Genomic DNA, 17,375 nt, shown 5'->3' with positions numbered 1-17,375 from the left:
ATTCAATGAAATTGGACAAACAAATGAACAAACATGTAAAAAGACTAAATCAGTCATGGAAAGACAAACCCCATGGTAAAAAAAATTTACCTACAGTGGCTAATTACAGAAATAAAGGGGACAGAAAGCAAGGCTGATCACCAAAAGCACCTTAGCGCGGAGATGAGCGAGTGTTTGGGAAGAGCAGTGTACATACCTCCTGAGGGAAAGACAACAGCCAAAATCATGGGAACAAACGAACAAATGAGGAAGAAAGGAAACAAAAAAATTAAATTAAATTAAATAGGAATTCACCCCCTCCACACACACACACACTGCCTCTCTGATCACGGGAAGTGCTTGTGCATCTCTCGTTGCTTTGAATTATTTGTTTCTTAATCGATTGAAGAGGACCACTCAAACAATTAACGAGGGGGTAAAAGAACAAATATATGATAGAATCAACAGGCATTCAACTCACAATAATTTAACACAAAGATTTATTTTCCTTTTGGTTTGGTCCATTTGTTTGTAACAAAAACCAATTGCTGACATGAACAATTGTGTAATTTCTATAAAACTTCTATAATGCACTACAAGGGCAATGTTAATGCATAAAGCTTACACTGTACTTCATTTGTACATTCTTTGTACTGTATTAACAGTTATAATACATTATAATATTACCTATTACTGGACATACCTTTAAAATAGATAGATTATCTAGATAAACTAACAATTCCACATTGCACTGGATTGAAGCGATACGTTTTTCTTGAACAAAACCTCATGTAGTTGATGAATGATTGCATTTGTGAGGATCTTCAGCTGTGATCACCTTCATTTGATTGTGAAAAAAAAACAAAAACTTTGAGATCCATGGAGAGATCAGAAAAAATGTTGTGTTGTTCTCTGATGTGTGGAAGAGTCACAGCACCATCAGATGAGCTTACAGTGACTGAAGGAACACGTGCTACTGTGTATGCGCATGTTTTAAACTTCTCAGCTAAAAATTGGTCTCACAAATCAGATTATCCACCTTCATATTTGCAGTTACTCATTTCAATAAATAGAATACAAATTAAACTAAACATCCATTTCGTGTTGCTAACACAACCAAAACAAATTGAGTTAAGAATCAATAAAATAACACAGATGATGATCTTCATTGGGGCATTCTGGTCTTTTACGTTGAACATCTTAACTTACTCTCGAAATTTTGAAGGCTATCGCAAACAAAGAGACATCTCTTAGAAAAAAAACATGGCCATTAGCTTCCACATCCTGTTACTTCTGTGACTGTTTTAATGCTCACTTGCTGATTGAAGTCATTTGTTACTAGGAAAGTTTGATGATCACCCTGTTGGGGTTTATTTTACAATAATGACTGGCTGGCTGTACATTATCCCTTACTAATTTGTGTCTTCAGTGTGCATCATTTGTTAAGAATTGACAACTGGTTCCCACAGCAACATCCTTGACAGAACCTCATCGGTTTGAAGCACATAGCAACGAGATCTACTCAGTTTTGAGCAGGCATTCCTCAGTCTTTGGGTACTGTCATGGCCTGAATGAGGGGTATAATCTTTTTTCAGGAGTGAGGATTAATGGTAATTGAGTCCCACTTACCCAGTTTGAGCAGCCAACCCTCTCTGTCTGGATTGAAGAAAGTATGCGTTAAGTCATTGCCGTCATCCTCAGGGATTTTGAAGGGCTCATTCTTGATGCTATCATACAAGTTCTGCATGAGTCAAGGTAAAAGACTGCGAGTCATTACAGAAAGAAGGTTTGAAACAGGGTGAGAAGGTATTTTTGAGAAGATACAAATTAGATAAAAAGCTCAAAAGGAGCGTTACGTCCCCCAGTTTAGTGTCAGGCAAGGGCTTAAATTGGGGGCTTGTCCGGGATCAGAAAAAGAAGAAAGGACAGAGGCACGCAGGACATGAACACCATCCAAGAGAGTTTATAAACTCTCAAACATAACAATGTACATACATTTAATGACATAATGATTGAAAAAGGACAAACCCTGAGCAGGTCTTCTGGCAGGTCTCCTCCGTCATTAATGCCTCTGTTCATAGAGATGAATCGCTCCACTGTGGGCTTGTCTTTAACGTTTGGGTTGTGAAGGCTGGTGTTCAACATGATGATGGCAAAAGACAGGATGTAGCAGGTGTCTGCAAAGAAGTTTCATCACAACCATCCACATTAACATAAAACTGCAGCAGTGAATCACAGTTTCCCTGCACTATCAATATCATTACGATAACGTTTTTTTAAAATAGACTCTGAGTAAGACTGTGGAGGGGAAGCAAGTCTAACACAGAGGGCAAAAGAAAGGCAAAAGAAAAAGCTTAAGGTGAGTAGGGTACCAAGACAATCCTTGTGTGCACAATCCCAGTCCTCAAAGTGAGTGGGTATGAACCGGAACGCCGTACTGCCAATGATGTGAAACTGATGTCACAGTATCGGTAGCTATTAGTGTGTATTGGCAGCTCTTAAGATGCTGGTATGGTGTACTACTCCCATGAAAAGCAAAATTTTCTCCCAAACAGGTGAGGTTAAGGGTAATGCTCTATTGAGTTTTAAATCAACTGCCTCCCTACCCTAAACCTTAAACCTAACTGATAATGTCAGAAAAAGCAAATGTGAGATGAAAAAAGTAATTGCTGAAGCAACCACATAATTTTGTGGTGCTTCTATGACACTTTTGTCTCAAGTGTCAATTTCCATGCTCTTCAGGACTTGTATCTTGGTTCTTTGCATTGCAATTAAAATGCTCTATCAGTTGAGCTGCTTCGCAATTGTTTATGAACTGATCATTCCGATTTGTGTGAAAGGGAGTAAAAGTAATTGTTGTTGTAGTGCCTCTAGTGTTTATCTGACACTAGAGGCTCTGAACCACCAGATCCTCGTGTCCTCCCCCTCTGACCTAGATATCACAGGAACTGTGCTTGGCTAGTTTGAGTCATACATCAAAGACAGATCTTCCATGGTCTCCTAGAGAGGAGAGGTGTCCAAGTCACACCAGCTAACATCTGGTGTTCTTCAGGGATCAGTGCTTGGACCACTCCTTTTCTCGATCTTCACAACATCACTCGGATTGATCTTAAAGGCACTTGGCTTTTACTATTAATGCTATGCAGATGATATGCAGCTCTACCTGTTGTTTCAGCCTGATGACCCCAACATCTCAGCCCATATCTCTGCCTGCCTTTTGGAGATCTCGGCCTGAATGAAGGACCTGGTGGTGGCCTACCTTCAGCTCAACCTTTCCAAGACAGAACACCCTGTGATCGCAGCCAACCCATCTGTTGACCACAACTTAACTATTTATCTTGGTTCAAATACACCAACCACAACCAGGACAGCCCGGAACCGTGGAGTGTTGTTTGATGACCAGTTGAACTTCACCACACACATCTTATTAACCACCCGGGTCTTGCGGGTTTGCGCTTTACAACATCAGGTAAAATCAGACCTTTCCAGTCTGAATAGGCTGTGAAGCTCCAGGCTCAAGCTCTTGTCATTTCAAGACTGGACTACTGCAATGCTCTGCTGGCCGCCCTCCCAGCTACTGTGATAAAGCCACTGTAGATCGTCCAGAACACTGTGACACATCTGGTCTTTTATCAACCAAAGAGGTTTTTCGTCACTCCCCCTTGATCTTACTCCACTCCTGTGTCAAAACGCCTATTGTTACTTGCTTTTGCAGCACTTCTGAAAAGTATGCACGCACAGGCACACAAACAAAATCACAATTTGTGTTTATTGCTGTGGAAAGCAATATTGAAAAACATATGGCCAGTGTTTCTTTTATAAATATGGAGAGAAGTATTGGCAGAGAAAAATCTAAAGCAAACTAATGAATGTGTTACCTGTGGACTGAAAGACTCCAGGGTTGCACTGGCAGTAGCGCTGAGCAAATGCCTCCATCATTCTGTCGATCTTTTGTGCCTCACCAGGAAGTCTAAAGCTCCAGAGAAACTGTCTGAGGAGACACACATAATAATGTTCTAAACCAGAGCACAAATTAAGTGTGTATCAGTGTGTGCAAATTAAACCATTAAAAAAATTATTGTATAAAAATTATATTCCAAGTCTCCTGATAGCGATCAAACAGTGTTGTGAAGTGACAATTTACTGTAGTTTGACAGTTTTACCTGAGGGCCTGGACCAGGTTCAGATCTGTGAACTCATGCAGCTCCACAAACGCATGAAGGACCTGGATGTTGAAGTCATCCCTGTTGAATATTTAAATAAGTAGTACGTAAATTGCCATTTAGCAGACACTTTCATCCAAAGCAACTTAGTGTAGTAACCTGAGGATAAGAGCTCAAGGGCACATCTTTTGTTTTATAATTTGAAACCAAGAAACTTGTCTATAAAATGTGCTTGTAAAAAAAACGTATGCTATTTTCCTTAAAAATAAATGCCACTTGATTTTATATTGAGAGTCTGACATTTTTAGTGTGACTTAAGTGTCCACAGTTTAGTTGTCCAGTCACTCATCCACTGGTCCAAAGACTAAAATCACCCATCCAAGACAAAATGCATGAGATCATCCAGTGTTGCATAATTTGTCAAAAGCATGATATCACATTTGACTTTAGCTAACAGAGGAAGTGATATCCCTCATTGAAACTGACGGTGATCTTCCGCTCCCACCCTGGTGATCTGGTGACAGTCTATTCATGGGAAAAAGCCCTGCAGAGCCCCTCCCTAACAGATGAACCATAACACTTAGAGATACCGATCTGATCTGCTCTTTCACAGAGGTCTGCTCTCCATTTCCTAACTGTTCCAGCAGACACGTCAAGAACGAGGAAGAGAAAACAAAGAGGAAAGAAATCCAGGATGCACTGCAAGCATTTTCTTAATATTTTTGTGTTGTTTTTCACTAAAATTATCAAAACATCCTTAAAACAAGATGCATTTACTTGAGAAGCAAAATAACAGGGGTAAAATGTGTCTTGTTTTAAAGATGTTTTTATATTTTTCCTGTGAAAAAAGACAAACATTCTGAGTAAGAAAATGATTTTTGCAGTAAGGGAGGGAGATGGAAAGAAAAACAATTCTGAAGCACATACAATAAAGTCACAAGATGTTGCCCAATGACTCTCTAGAACAGGGGTGTCAGAGTTTAGCTCCAACCCTAATTAATCACACTTGAAGCAGCTAATCAAGGTCTTTGGGAGTGCTTGAAGATTACAAGGAGGCATTTTGGAGCAGAGCTGGAACTAAACTCTGCAGGGTTGTGGCCCTCCAGGAACTGAGTTTGACACCCCTGCTCTAGAATAACATTCTTTAAATTCAAGAGTTTCAACCCAGTCTGAGTCAACTTTCCTTAAATATGAAGAGTTTAATGAGATTAGTGTCATTATTAGGGCTGAAACGATTAGTCGACGTTATCGCAATAAAAAATTGTCGACAAAAATGTTCGTTGTTGAATAGTCGTTTGATCTCATTTAATGTAACATGAGATCACATTTAACTCTAATGATGCTGCACGAGAGCAGCACTGCAGTTCGTGCCTGACTGAGGAAAGAAAGAATACAGCTCACAGTCCAGATGCACTCCAAACTTTTCAAACAGCTTCAAGTGATGTAGATCGTAAAGTATGAGGGAATAACACAAAATAAGTACTCTCGTTGTGAAATAAGCAGAGCTGGAGCTGCCGCTCCGCAGAAGCAAAACTTGTGTCGAGCGTCTTTAAAGGAAACACCCCAGCGTTTCATCTTTAATGTAGCTATATTTAAAGCTTTATTAAAGTTCAAATAATAAGGAATCAGGTCATGTAAATAACTACTAACTCTGAATCTGTCATTTCTCTGTGCAGCCAGCGCCTCTTCTATGAGTTGTGCGAAGCATCCAGATCTAAGGGGGAAAGATTGAAACTGCACCTGGCTGATGCACACTCTGTCACGGGGACGCTCATCCCCCGAGCGAGCACGCTTAATGCAGCTAGATTATAACGTGATGGCTCGTGACTTATTGAATCATAATATATGTGTCACTGTGCATTTCTTATCGTGAAGAAAATTGACAATATGCAGCTTTATTAATAAGAGAGAGTTTGTTTTTTTGTGAGTTAAATTTGGATTGAAGTGAACAGAAAAGTGAGAGAGGGTAGTCTTCGCCCCATTATACACTGCAACAAAATACATTTTTGATTTGTTTTTGTATTGGCTTGTTTTCCAAAAATAATATCTAAAACTCATTTAAAACAATGTACATTTACTTTAGCAGCTATACTGCAGAAGAAAAAATTGTTATTGGAGAATGTTGAATATAATATTAAAAATACTAATATTTTAAAAGATCTAAAAATCCTTTAAAATGATGCATTCACCTGAGAAGCAGCATATAAGATATTTAGACTTGAGAACAGATCTTGAATATAAGTATATTTTGTCTTTACTGCACTTGCAGAAGTATAACCAAGTGAAAAAAAAACACTTAGGGGCTGTTTACACCACAACGTTTTCAACTAAAAACTGAAAACTTGTTATGTGTTTTGGCTGTTCATTTACACGTCAACGCCGTTTTGGGGCCTGAAAACGCAAACTTTTGAAAACAGGTTTCAAAGTGCAAGTTTTTGAAAACAATGCCATTATAGTCTCTGTGTAAACATACAAAAACGCAAATTTGTGAAAACGATGACGTCATGCGCACGCATATTACGTGTTCAGTCTATAGGCATGCGCGCGAGTACTTCAAAACAACGCGCAAAACATTCAAAACTACAATGGCGGACTACAGGACTGTGTTTGTGCTACTCGATTGAGTTTATTGACGCTTCTCCAGCAAAGTGTAGATTTACTGCATAACTACTACGACCAGCGATCGCCATCTTCATTGTTTGTATTCACCGCTCTGTGGAAGAATGCTTATGTGCGCAGGTGCGTGGTGTTTCTTTACAAAGTGACATCGCCATCTACTGGCCCGGCATGCATAATACAGCATTTTTAGTTATTTTCGCGGATCCATGTGAACGGGGATCGTTTTGACAACGTTGTCATCTGTATGCGAAACTTTTCAAAAACGCAAAAGAAATAACTTTTAGTACATCGTTGTCGTGTAAACGTACCCTTATATACAAAACAGACTTATATTTAAGATACATTCTCTTAAAGCAAGTCTAAATATCTTATATGCTGCTTCTCAAGCAAATGTATCTTGTTTTGAGGATTTTTAGACTATTTTAAATGGAAAACAAGAAAAAAACACTTGATAACAATAGGATTTTTTTGCAGTGAATTTTTTACTTAATATAGTAAAACTTAATAAACTTAATAAAAAGTATTTTTTTCCTTTAATTCAGTGAATGTCATTTAGAGGCATTTTTAAAAGATGATTTTGTCCTCTGTATTGTTAGCAAGCACGTTAATTACAACCTTTTAAATCGGGCCGCAAGCTGAATAGTCGTTTAGGAGCTAATGATTAATCGTTGCAATAATTGCCGAATAATCGTTCTAATAATCGTTTGATTAGTCGATTATCAAAATAATCGTTAGTTGCAGCCCTAGTCAGGATAAAAGGGTAATAAAAGACCGATGGAGCAATTCACATTATCCTGTCATCTTGGTACAAACCACAGTGGGAAGAAGACCTGCACAAAAGGCCATTTGACATACATATCAGGCTAAGCTAATGTCTCTACAGCTAACTGATTTTGGAGATATGTGGAAGCAGTCTATTGCTTCAAGTCCACCAAGAAAGTTTGTTCTTATAAGTTTGGAAGTCGTAATTATGGCGTGATGTCCATTCAAGTGATTTTAGATGGAACTAAATAGAAGTGTTGGGCAATTTATTTATTTATTATTGATTAGAATATGGGTGTTTATTCAACTTTGGGCACTTTTGTGGTGGTGTCTATATACGTCTCGCCGATAAACTCTGCTCAACTTTGTTGCAGCACCATTGATCGATGTCGCCTCAAATCACTAATTCTCACTGAAATTAAACAACTTCAGATTGCTTTCTTGCTGCAAATAGCTATCAGTGTGAACGCCCCTTTATGGTACAGATAGGAGGCACTAGTAAATCACACACTGACCTCTCTCCAAGGTAATCTCCTATGGCAGTCTTGTTAAGACCTTCACCCTTGTAGAGGAACCGTGCAATGTCTTCCCTGGTATTCTTCAGAAGGTCATTTTCAATAAGGAACTGGATCCCCTGCAAACACACACACACATTCAAAATGTTTATCCTGTGAAATAAATAATCAGGATTTCATTCATTTCAGGAACATTCAATGGGCACCTTAAATCACCTTTTTGGGGTCCATGTTGAATTTCTTGCGGCCCATTGCCACTTGTTTGTTCCTCTGCATATTTTTCCTGTAGGAAAAAGACAGCAGATGTACAACAACAGAGTTTTCTACAATTTCTAATGCTAATGCTCTTCATAACTTAAACTTTTACATTAGACGCTGATAGTTTCATATACAGCAATGTTGATGCCTTTCTGAAACCTCTGACTGATAAGATATACTTTTTTTTGGAAAAACAAGCACCAATAGTTCACAATAGCCACATTTCCACTATCGGGCCAAATGAGGGCGTGCTAGTGTGGGCCAGTTGCGTTCCCACTGTCACATCTGGGGCTTCATTGTGCCTCCATGGGGCTTTCTCGGGGCCCGCCGATTACCTTTGGGTCAAACAAGGCCAACCGAAGATTGAAGCAAGTTTCACCGAACTTCCCATGTTGTGTATCCAGCGCACAACACAGCAGTACATGTTCGGGGAAAAAAATGCGGGCAGAGTACAAATCCGTTAAACGCCCAATGGACAAAGAAATTACTTTCCATGGTTTGCTGAACTTTCATAGATGGTGTGCTTGGACATCGTCCCACTGTTAGTGGAGAGACCACTAGTGACATCATGGCAGTTACAGTCGTGAGTTGTCAACGCTAACTTACCTTGCTGTTTGCATTAATTCGATATAAACTCGATATTCTAGATAATTAGATAAAATGATACCTCAGCTTGAGCTTCTCTCTTGCTTGTGAAATGGGCAGGGTGTGAGACATTGGCACCACAGCGGTGTATTAAGGGCGGTTTTTGGTCAACGCTGCAGAGTTAGTGGCCCTATGGTGGGAACGCAGGTCGATTTCGGTCTAGCAGCTCGAGGTCCAAGGCTATTGGCCTGGCTGGCCAGTTGATAGCCCTGGCTCGCACTGGCCCAATAGTGGAAAAGTGGCTAACAAGACCAGAAATGTGAAATGGGGTCAATTTTGATGTCATGTTGACTTTAAGATGCAAGCCAGATTTGAGAGTCAAGCAGGCACCTCACGCATGAATCACAGCTTGTAAGTGAAAAGACTGAAAAAATACAATGTGTAAGAGCAGTGGGTGAGTGGGCGTTCACTTACCTCTCCTCTGTGGAACCCAGGTTCTCAATCTCACTGGTCACTTCTGCTATCTCATCTTTTAGACGCTGTGAGAAGACATGAGAATGTTCATTTCAGACAAAACTCCAGGAGTTCACAACCGTCAGCTTTACAGCTAAAAAATGGCATAAAAATATGAAACACAAAGACACATGTACACAAATTGGTGTGTCGCAGAAACAACTTAGCTAAGACTGACAATACATTCCAATGCATGATATGTAAATCAATAGATTTTTATAGGGTTATTCAATGTAAAATCAACCAAATTTCAGAAACTTCCATGGCTTTTGCGTGGCGCTTGTTGTTGCTACTGGTTAGCACACAAACTCAGATTAACAATGAAGAGATATGGATTTATTGTTGCCTTATCGCATTGTGCATGATTAAAACATGCTGCTGTAAAGAGTTTCATGCTTCTGTTATCTAGACATGCGTCTGACTGCATGCGTCCTGGCAATAATGGCTCAAATCTAAATCCTGTGGATGAATCGTCTGCTCTAGAGAACTCTATTTGATATAAATGACATTATAGGAGGACCACTGGAGAAAGGACCCAGAGTCAAGACTAGAGACATCAAAATTGAACTATTTTTTGGTGTCTTTGGAGAGATTAATGGGATTAGAACACAGGGCCGTCTCTTCTGCCAAGAGTTTATTGACGTCTGGAGCCGGGCTGGCCCTGAGGTCACATGATGAAGAGTTTTCACCTCTAATTGTCATTTATCCTACTTCAACACCATCTGTACAGTTCAATTCTCTGAAGTGTTTGTCCCTGGTTTCTCTTTGTATAGGTCTGTCCCGTTTCTGCACTATTCTATGCCATTTCTTTTGTACAAGTAGGTCACAGCTTTCCCTACACAGTGGAAGGAATGCTGGCCTGATAAGGCCTGCCATGATGGAAAAGGTGGCAATGCTTTACCATCATTGTGTGATTCTTTGTATGTATGTATGGAAAAAGTCATTTTTGGGCACTCAGGTTAGCTAACATGCTAAAGCTAGCAGCAACACTACACCAGAGGACGTACTTCTGAAACGTCAGTTTCCTCAACTTAAAAATGTTAAATGCTTTACCATGATTGTGTGATTCCATTAAGTATATAAAAAGTCATTTTTGGGCACTCATTTTGAACATGGATGCAGGTTAGCTAACATGCTAAAGCTAGTGGCAAGACCACACAAGAGAACATACTTCTGAAACATCAGTTTCAAAAAAACATTAGTGCTCCATTTGAGATGGCACTAGCTTATGAAAATTCATTCAGCTGCATGTGAGTGCATGGTGTGAAGAGCAAGTAAATTAGTAAGTTAGTAAAGTACATTTATGGAAATGAAGCAACTAAGGAAAACAACTAAACACTGCATTTGTGACAGAAGACCTTGACATTGAGAACGCGAGTCTGGGAAAAGCTAGAAAGTTTTCTTAAGTTTGTTTACTTAATATAACTAGAGTTGCCATAGCAAATGACAGGACATGCATTCTCATGAAAAACTAAAGGAATTAAATATGTAGTATATTAGAGGTTATGTCGTGTGCGAGTGTCTCTTTCTAAACTATTCTACCCTGTTCCAGTCAGCTTGAGTCATTTCCTTTTTGGACAAATTCTGTTCATACTACACGAATTACTGGCCAAAAGTAGGATACTACATTATCCCACACTTATTTTTTAAATTTGTGAGATTTCTTTTTCTGAGATTCCCAGTTAACTGTTATTTCACATCTTTTTAACAGGATCTGACAGATAATGTTATTTCTGTGTTACATACAGTGGCAAGAAAAAGTACGTGAACCCTTTGAAATTGCCTGCATTTACACTACCGTTCAAAAGAAATGTTTCTCATGATCTTAAAAATCTTTTGATCTTAAGGCGTATGCTTAACTGTTTGAAATTAGTTTTGTAGACAAAAATATAATTGTGCCACCATATTAATTTATTTCATTATAAAACTAAAATTTTATAAAAATAAAAAATAAGTTTTTGAAATTGATGACTCGGACCAAATAATAAAGAAAAGCAGCCAATAAGTTCCCAACATAGATGGGAACTCCTTCAATACTGTTTAAAATGCATCCCAGGGTGATACCTCAAGAAGTTGGTTGAGAAAATGTCAAGAGTACATGTCTGCAAATTCTAGGCAAAGGGTGACTACTTTGAAGATGCTAAAATATATCACAGTTTTGATTTATTTTGGATTTTTAGTCACAACATAATTCCCATAGTTCCATTTCTATTATTCCATAGTTTTAATGACTACTATTATTCTAAAATGTGAAAAATATAAAAAAAAAAAGAATGAGTAAGTGACCCTAAACTTTTGAATGGTAGTGTATATATAAATGCGTCTTAAAATCTGGTTTGATCTTCATCTACGTTTCAATAATGAACAAACACAATCTGTTTTATATAATAACAGACAAATTATAGTATTGTTCTTGAACATACTGAATACATTATTCAAACATACACAGTGTAGGTTAGAAAAAGTATGTGAACCCCTAGGCTAATCAGAATCTGAATCAGAATGAGCTTTATTGCCAAGTATGCTTCCACATACAAGGAATTTGTCTTGGTGACAGAAGCTTCCAGTGCACAAACAATACAACAACAACAACACAGAGATAATAAAAAATAGAATACAAATAAAAAGTGAATAGAAAATACAAGTAAATATAGAAATACACAATAAGACAAAATATACATTATATATACACACACATTTACAAATACAAATATACAGACAGTGCAAAGGAATGTAATGGCAGAAGAGATAGGATATGTTGGACAGATATAAACAGACAAAGCTGTGTATTGCACATAATTATTCCTCAATAGGGCAGTTTGAACTGTTCACGAGATGGATAGCCTGAGGGAAAAAAACTGTTCTTGTGCCTGACGGTTCTGGTGCTCAGTGCTCTGTAGCGCCGGCCAGAAGGCAACAGTTCAAAAAGGTAGTGGGCAGGGTGAGTGGGGTCCAGAGTGATTTTTCCAGCCTTTTTCCTCACTCTGGAAGTGTACAGTTCTTGAAGGGAGGACAGGGGGCAACCAATAATCCACTCAGCATTCCAAACTGTCCTTTATAGTCTCCTAATGTCTGATTTTGTAGCTGAACCAAACCAGACAGTTATTGAAGTGCAGACTGTCTGGTTTAATGACATCAACAAAAGCTAATTAGAGTCAAGAGTTGGAGCCAATTAATTAAAAGCTGGCAACCATTTAATTAAAAGAGATTGGAGGCTTGGGTTAGAGCTATTTTGACTTATAAAAAGTGCTTGAGCATTTGAAGTTTGACAAGCATCTGCTGATGTGGACCATGCCTCGCAAAAAAAGAGATATCGGAAGACCTACGATCAAGAATTGTTGCTTTGCATAAAGCGTTACAAAGTTACCTCGAAGAGTTCAGATATTCATCTGTCCACAGTTAGACAACTGCCTATAAATGGAGACTATTTAGTACTGTGGCCAAGATCCATCCAGCGAAGATGACTCAAAGGGCCCACCGCAGCAAGCTCAATGAGGTAAAAAAAGCACCCTGGAGTGACAGCTAAAGACTTTAAGGAATCACTGGAACTGGTTAACATCTCTGTTCATTAGTTTCCTATATGGAAAACATTAAACAGGCATGGTGTCCATGGCAGGACACCACAAAAAAAGCCGCTGCTTTCCAACTAAAACATTTCTGCCTGCCTGAAGTTTGCCAAAGACCACCTTGACACTCCACAACACTACTGGGAAAATGTTTTGTGGACTGATGAAACTAAGGTTGAATTGTTTGGGAAGAACATGCAGCACTACGTATGGTGTTAAAAGTACACCGCATACCAACATGAAAACATCATCCCAACGGTGAAGTACAGTGGAGGGAGCATCATGATTTGTGGCTGCTTTGCTGCTTCAGGGCCTGGACCGCTTGCCATCATCAAGGGAAAAATGAATTCCTAAGTTTATCAAGATATCCTAGGCGATATTGCCAGGGTGGCTGTGCGCCAGCAGCTGCTCGGTAGAAGTTTTGTGATGCAGCAGGACAATGACCCTAACATCAAAATAAATCCACTACAGAATGGCTTCAAAAAAAGAAAATCCCCCTTTTGGAGTGGCCCAGTCAGAGCCCAGACTTAACCCAATAGAGATGCTGTGGAATGACCTGAAGACAGCCGTTCACACCAGACAACCTAAGAATATGGCTGAGCTGAAGCAGTTCTGTAAGGAAGAACGGTGCAAAATTCCTTCTGAACGTCGTGCAGGTCTAATCAGCAGCTACCGGAAATGCTCGTTTGAGGTTATTGCTGCCAAAGGATGATTGACCAGTTATCAAATCAAAGGGTTCACTTACTTTTTTCACAGCACTGTGAATGTTTAATGGGATATGTTTATTAAAGACATAAAATGTTATAACTGTTTGAGTGTTGTTAGCTTAAGCACATTGTGTTTGTCTATTCTTGTGACTTTGATGAATATGAGATCACATTTTATGACCAATTAACGCAGAAAACCAGCTAATTCCAAAGGGTTCACATACTTTTTCTTGCCATGGTATAAGAGCTCCACACAGAGCCTAAATGCACCACTTAAAATCATTGACAGATATTTATAATACATTTCCTTTAATTTTCATCTTTGAGATGTCCTGATTGAAATGCATGATTAGACATGCATCTCTTTGTGTTTTCCTCTAATCCAGACTCAATTTGCCATTTGACGTCATGTTTTGTCATTTTTGGAGGCTTCTATATGTTGAGATGCTTGGCTTCATCCAACAACAAACACACATTTAAAATCATTCACTCACACACAAAGCCCAATGTTCATTTACAGAAACCACTGACACGTCGCCTGCAAATCTATTCCTGATGAAAAATGTCATACTCTTCCCTAATGTGCACACTAATGTTTTTAAAGTGTGGATTCTGTGATTCTGTCCATGTTTTACACATTGTGATCATAGGGCAAAATCGAACATTTTGCACATATTAGTTCTGGAAAGAATTTTTGCCACAGTTTTTAATTACCTGAATGTCATCAAGCAGTTCTTGCTTTCGTCGCCGGATGTTCTCCAGCTCTTTTTGCTCCTCGGGCGTGAGGTCGTCAGGCACTGGAGACAACAACAAAAAAAACATTGTTATTTGAGAGAGCTAGTTTCAGCCAGACAACTTCTCAACTCAAATTTTCTGTGAACCAGAGACTTCTAGAACATACAAAATAATCGTTAGAAATATCTCATTAGACCGATATTGCAGACACTCAGAAAATTGTCTTTAAATTCATCTCCTTTAAAGCGCTGTTACTACAGCATTACGCATTCAGGTATTCAGACATTGTGTCACGTCTCGAGCTGTTTTTTGAGCATTCAGCCACGAGTGATTTAAGCCAATTTAAGTAATAAAATAATTGTCCAACTTTGAAAACACACTGAGACACCTGCAGCAGTTTTCAAAAACGCAAGAACACGTCTTACGCAAACGCCCCCCCAAAGAAACGCGTCCAAATAGGGTCAAGTGAACTTGAACCAACCTAATTTTAAAAGGCTTCCTCAAGACTGATTATTAGTCACCTAGTAGTTCAGGCAAGCCAGTGACTAGTACATTTTGAAAATAAGTAGTTTTGCACATCTCTAATGACAACAATGAAAAATTATCTTCAAATCAGATCCTACTGGCCCATATTATATATATATATATATATATATATATATGAGCCATTTTTAAAACAATCCATCTGTTAATATTTGCAGCTGTTCTTTTTTCGCTCAAACTGATCCAAATCAATTAACTTATAAACCCATTCTTTAGATGCATGTTCAACAGTCGATGAATGATCTCTTCAGCATCACAGAAATGGACTTCCTGATCTCTTGCCAGACTCCCACAAACTTTTATTCACCATGTCACCGCTAAATCTCACTCTCAGCATCCTCCTGTAGCCATGGCGACCCATCACTCTCTCCCATCCCATCTGCGAGTGTGCCGAGAACTCCGTGTCCGAGATATTGCCATTCAAGATGCTCCTAACCACTCATTTCTCAGCAGATATTGCTTCTGAACTATACACACACATGCTGCATTAAAGTCATGGAAAACAGGATAATTTCTGCCATTTATTAATGCAAGAGTTTGATTTACTATGTAAACTACATGACCATTAACATGACCACATACATTAACTTTTTATTATCAACATCTATTCAGTATTTAGCAACTTGACTCATCCTGATAAACGACACTCTGAACTAACCTTGGCTGCGTTTCCCAAATCATCGCAATCTTAAGTTGAACGTATAGACCATTGGCGCCAATAGTTTCTACAATCTATTTAGGCTTACAATGCTTTTGGGAAATGCAGCCCTGGTACACGGAGGTCAGACAATCCTAACAGGTGTCATTTACATATACAGGCCTTAAAGGTAAAGCTGCAACATCAACAAATGTGTAGATTATGGCACTTTAAAAAGGTACCGAGCCCCTTTTGAGGACAGGGAGGGAATATTTTTTCTGAAACAGTTTAGCGTTCCCTTACAAAACGTTTTGTGTTGTCTCGCAATTATTTTGGGCTCTCTCAGAATACATTATGCATCCCTTATGAAAGTTTGCTATAGTGTGGTGGTGGGGGCGTGGTTGAGCTCCGGATTATGAATGGAGAGTGAGATCAGGAGATGAGAACGGTAAGTATCATCACCTGGCAATGATTTGTCTCTAACAGCTGTTTGTCATTGCAGTGAGAGTGGAGACGGTCTTTAAGAGCGAGCCAGACACCAGTGAGAGGGAGAGAGCTGTCACGCACATACTGAGACTGTGCTGTTGTTAAAATTGCGCTGAAAAGCAAGTTGGTGAAAATATATGACCTTTTTGAGTTGGACCTCACCATCTCCCGCTTCCTCCTTTCCATTAAGTAGAGACATTTTACACATGGTTTTACCTTAGTAACCATATTTTAACCATGCTAGTTGTAGTAAAACCATGTTAATTATAAAAGGAACAAACTATGGTAATGAAAATCAATCATTCTTTTTACTACTGTTTTACTATAGTAACACCATGGTTAATCTTTGGTGCAAGTATGGTTTCTAAAGCCATGGTTTCCACCAAAGAAAACATGCATGAAAATTTACCATGGTTTCCTATAGTAAACCTGCAGTAACCATCTAACTTTTTTGGAAAAAACAAACCATGGTACATGTACCACAAAGCAACCATGGTGTTACAATTTTAAAACTAACCATGTTTTGGTAAAATTATTATGATGTGTATTACCATAGTTTTGGTTTTCTAAGGTTTTACTATTAATATCAAGGTTAAAATATGCTTACTGTAGAAAAACAATGGTACATTTGTGGTTACTTTTGTTTTACTACAATACCATAGGTCAACTACATACTGTAGTAAAACCATAACACTATGTAACACAATTTTTGTTCCTTGGTAGTGAGTGTTATTTCCTAATTGCTTTTGCCTCAAAAGTATAGAAAATGGCTATTATTCCCCACAAACTTTGTTTTTGTGACCAGGACAGTGATTTTTTGAAATGTACCTATTTCCAATGAGAAAACGAGCTAATTTGTGTCTTTTCGTTCACATAAAGTCAGAAAAAAACAACTTATGAACCTAAATCCTTCTTTATTTGTGGTCTGACGAAGACACCGGCTTTGACCTTTTCCTCAGACAGCTTAGGGAAGAAGTCTTGAAGGTACTTGAAGGCTGCCGACTCATCTAGAGCTCTGACAAATCGTTTCATAAGGCCCAATTTGATGTGCAGTGGTGGCATCAGCACCTTCCAGGGGTCCACCAGTGGCTCCCACTTGACGTTGTTCTTCCCCACAGAGAACTCGGTCCGCTGTGGCCAGTCCTACTTGTGGTAGTGCGCCTTGGTATCCCTGCTGTCCCAAAGGCAAAGATAGCAGGGAAACTTGGTAAAACTGCCTTGGAGACCCATCAGGAATGCCACCATTTTGAAGTCTCCTATGACCTCCCAGCCGTACTCATCATACTTCAAGGTGCCCAGCAATGTCT

The 17,375-nt window shown here is 38.9% G+C and overlaps 1 protein-coding gene across 3 annotated transcripts in view; it reads right to left on the bottom strand.

The window, feature by feature from the left end:
- The window catches only part of LOC127452165 (cytohesin-1-like), an 84,755-nt gene that overhangs the window by 16,143 nt on the left and 51,237 nt on the right, over positions 1–17,375 (bottom strand). For 2 of the 3 annotated variants that reach the window (XM_051717453.1, XM_051717454.1), the window contains exons 2-9: positions 14,382–14,464; positions 9,356–9,420; positions 8,255–8,321; positions 8,039–8,157; positions 4,143–4,223; positions 3,858–3,970; positions 2,008–2,156; positions 1,608–1,720 (exon numbers count right to left, since the gene is read on the bottom strand). In XM_051717453.1, coding sequence (XP_051573413.1) covers positions 1,608–1,720; positions 2,008–2,156; positions 3,858–3,970; positions 4,143–4,223; positions 8,039–8,157; positions 8,255–8,321; positions 9,356–9,420; positions 14,382–14,464 — 790 coding nt within the window. The remainder of the gene's footprint in view (positions 1–1,607; positions 1,721–2,007; positions 2,157–3,857; positions 3,971–4,142; positions 4,224–8,038; positions 8,158–8,254; positions 8,322–9,355; positions 9,421–14,381; positions 14,465–17,375) is intronic. The other variant, XM_051717452.1, reaches the window with a different exon arrangement.

Source organism: Myxocyprinus asiaticus, chromosome 14 (assembly GCF_019703515.2).
Source record: "Myxocyprinus asiaticus isolate MX2 ecotype Aquarium Trade chromosome 14, UBuf_Myxa_2, whole genome shotgun sequence".
Lineage (NCBI taxonomy): Eukaryota > Metazoa > Chordata > Actinopteri > Cypriniformes > Catostomidae > Myxocyprinus > Myxocyprinus asiaticus.
This window is presented reverse-complemented; position numbering and strand designations above follow the sequence as displayed.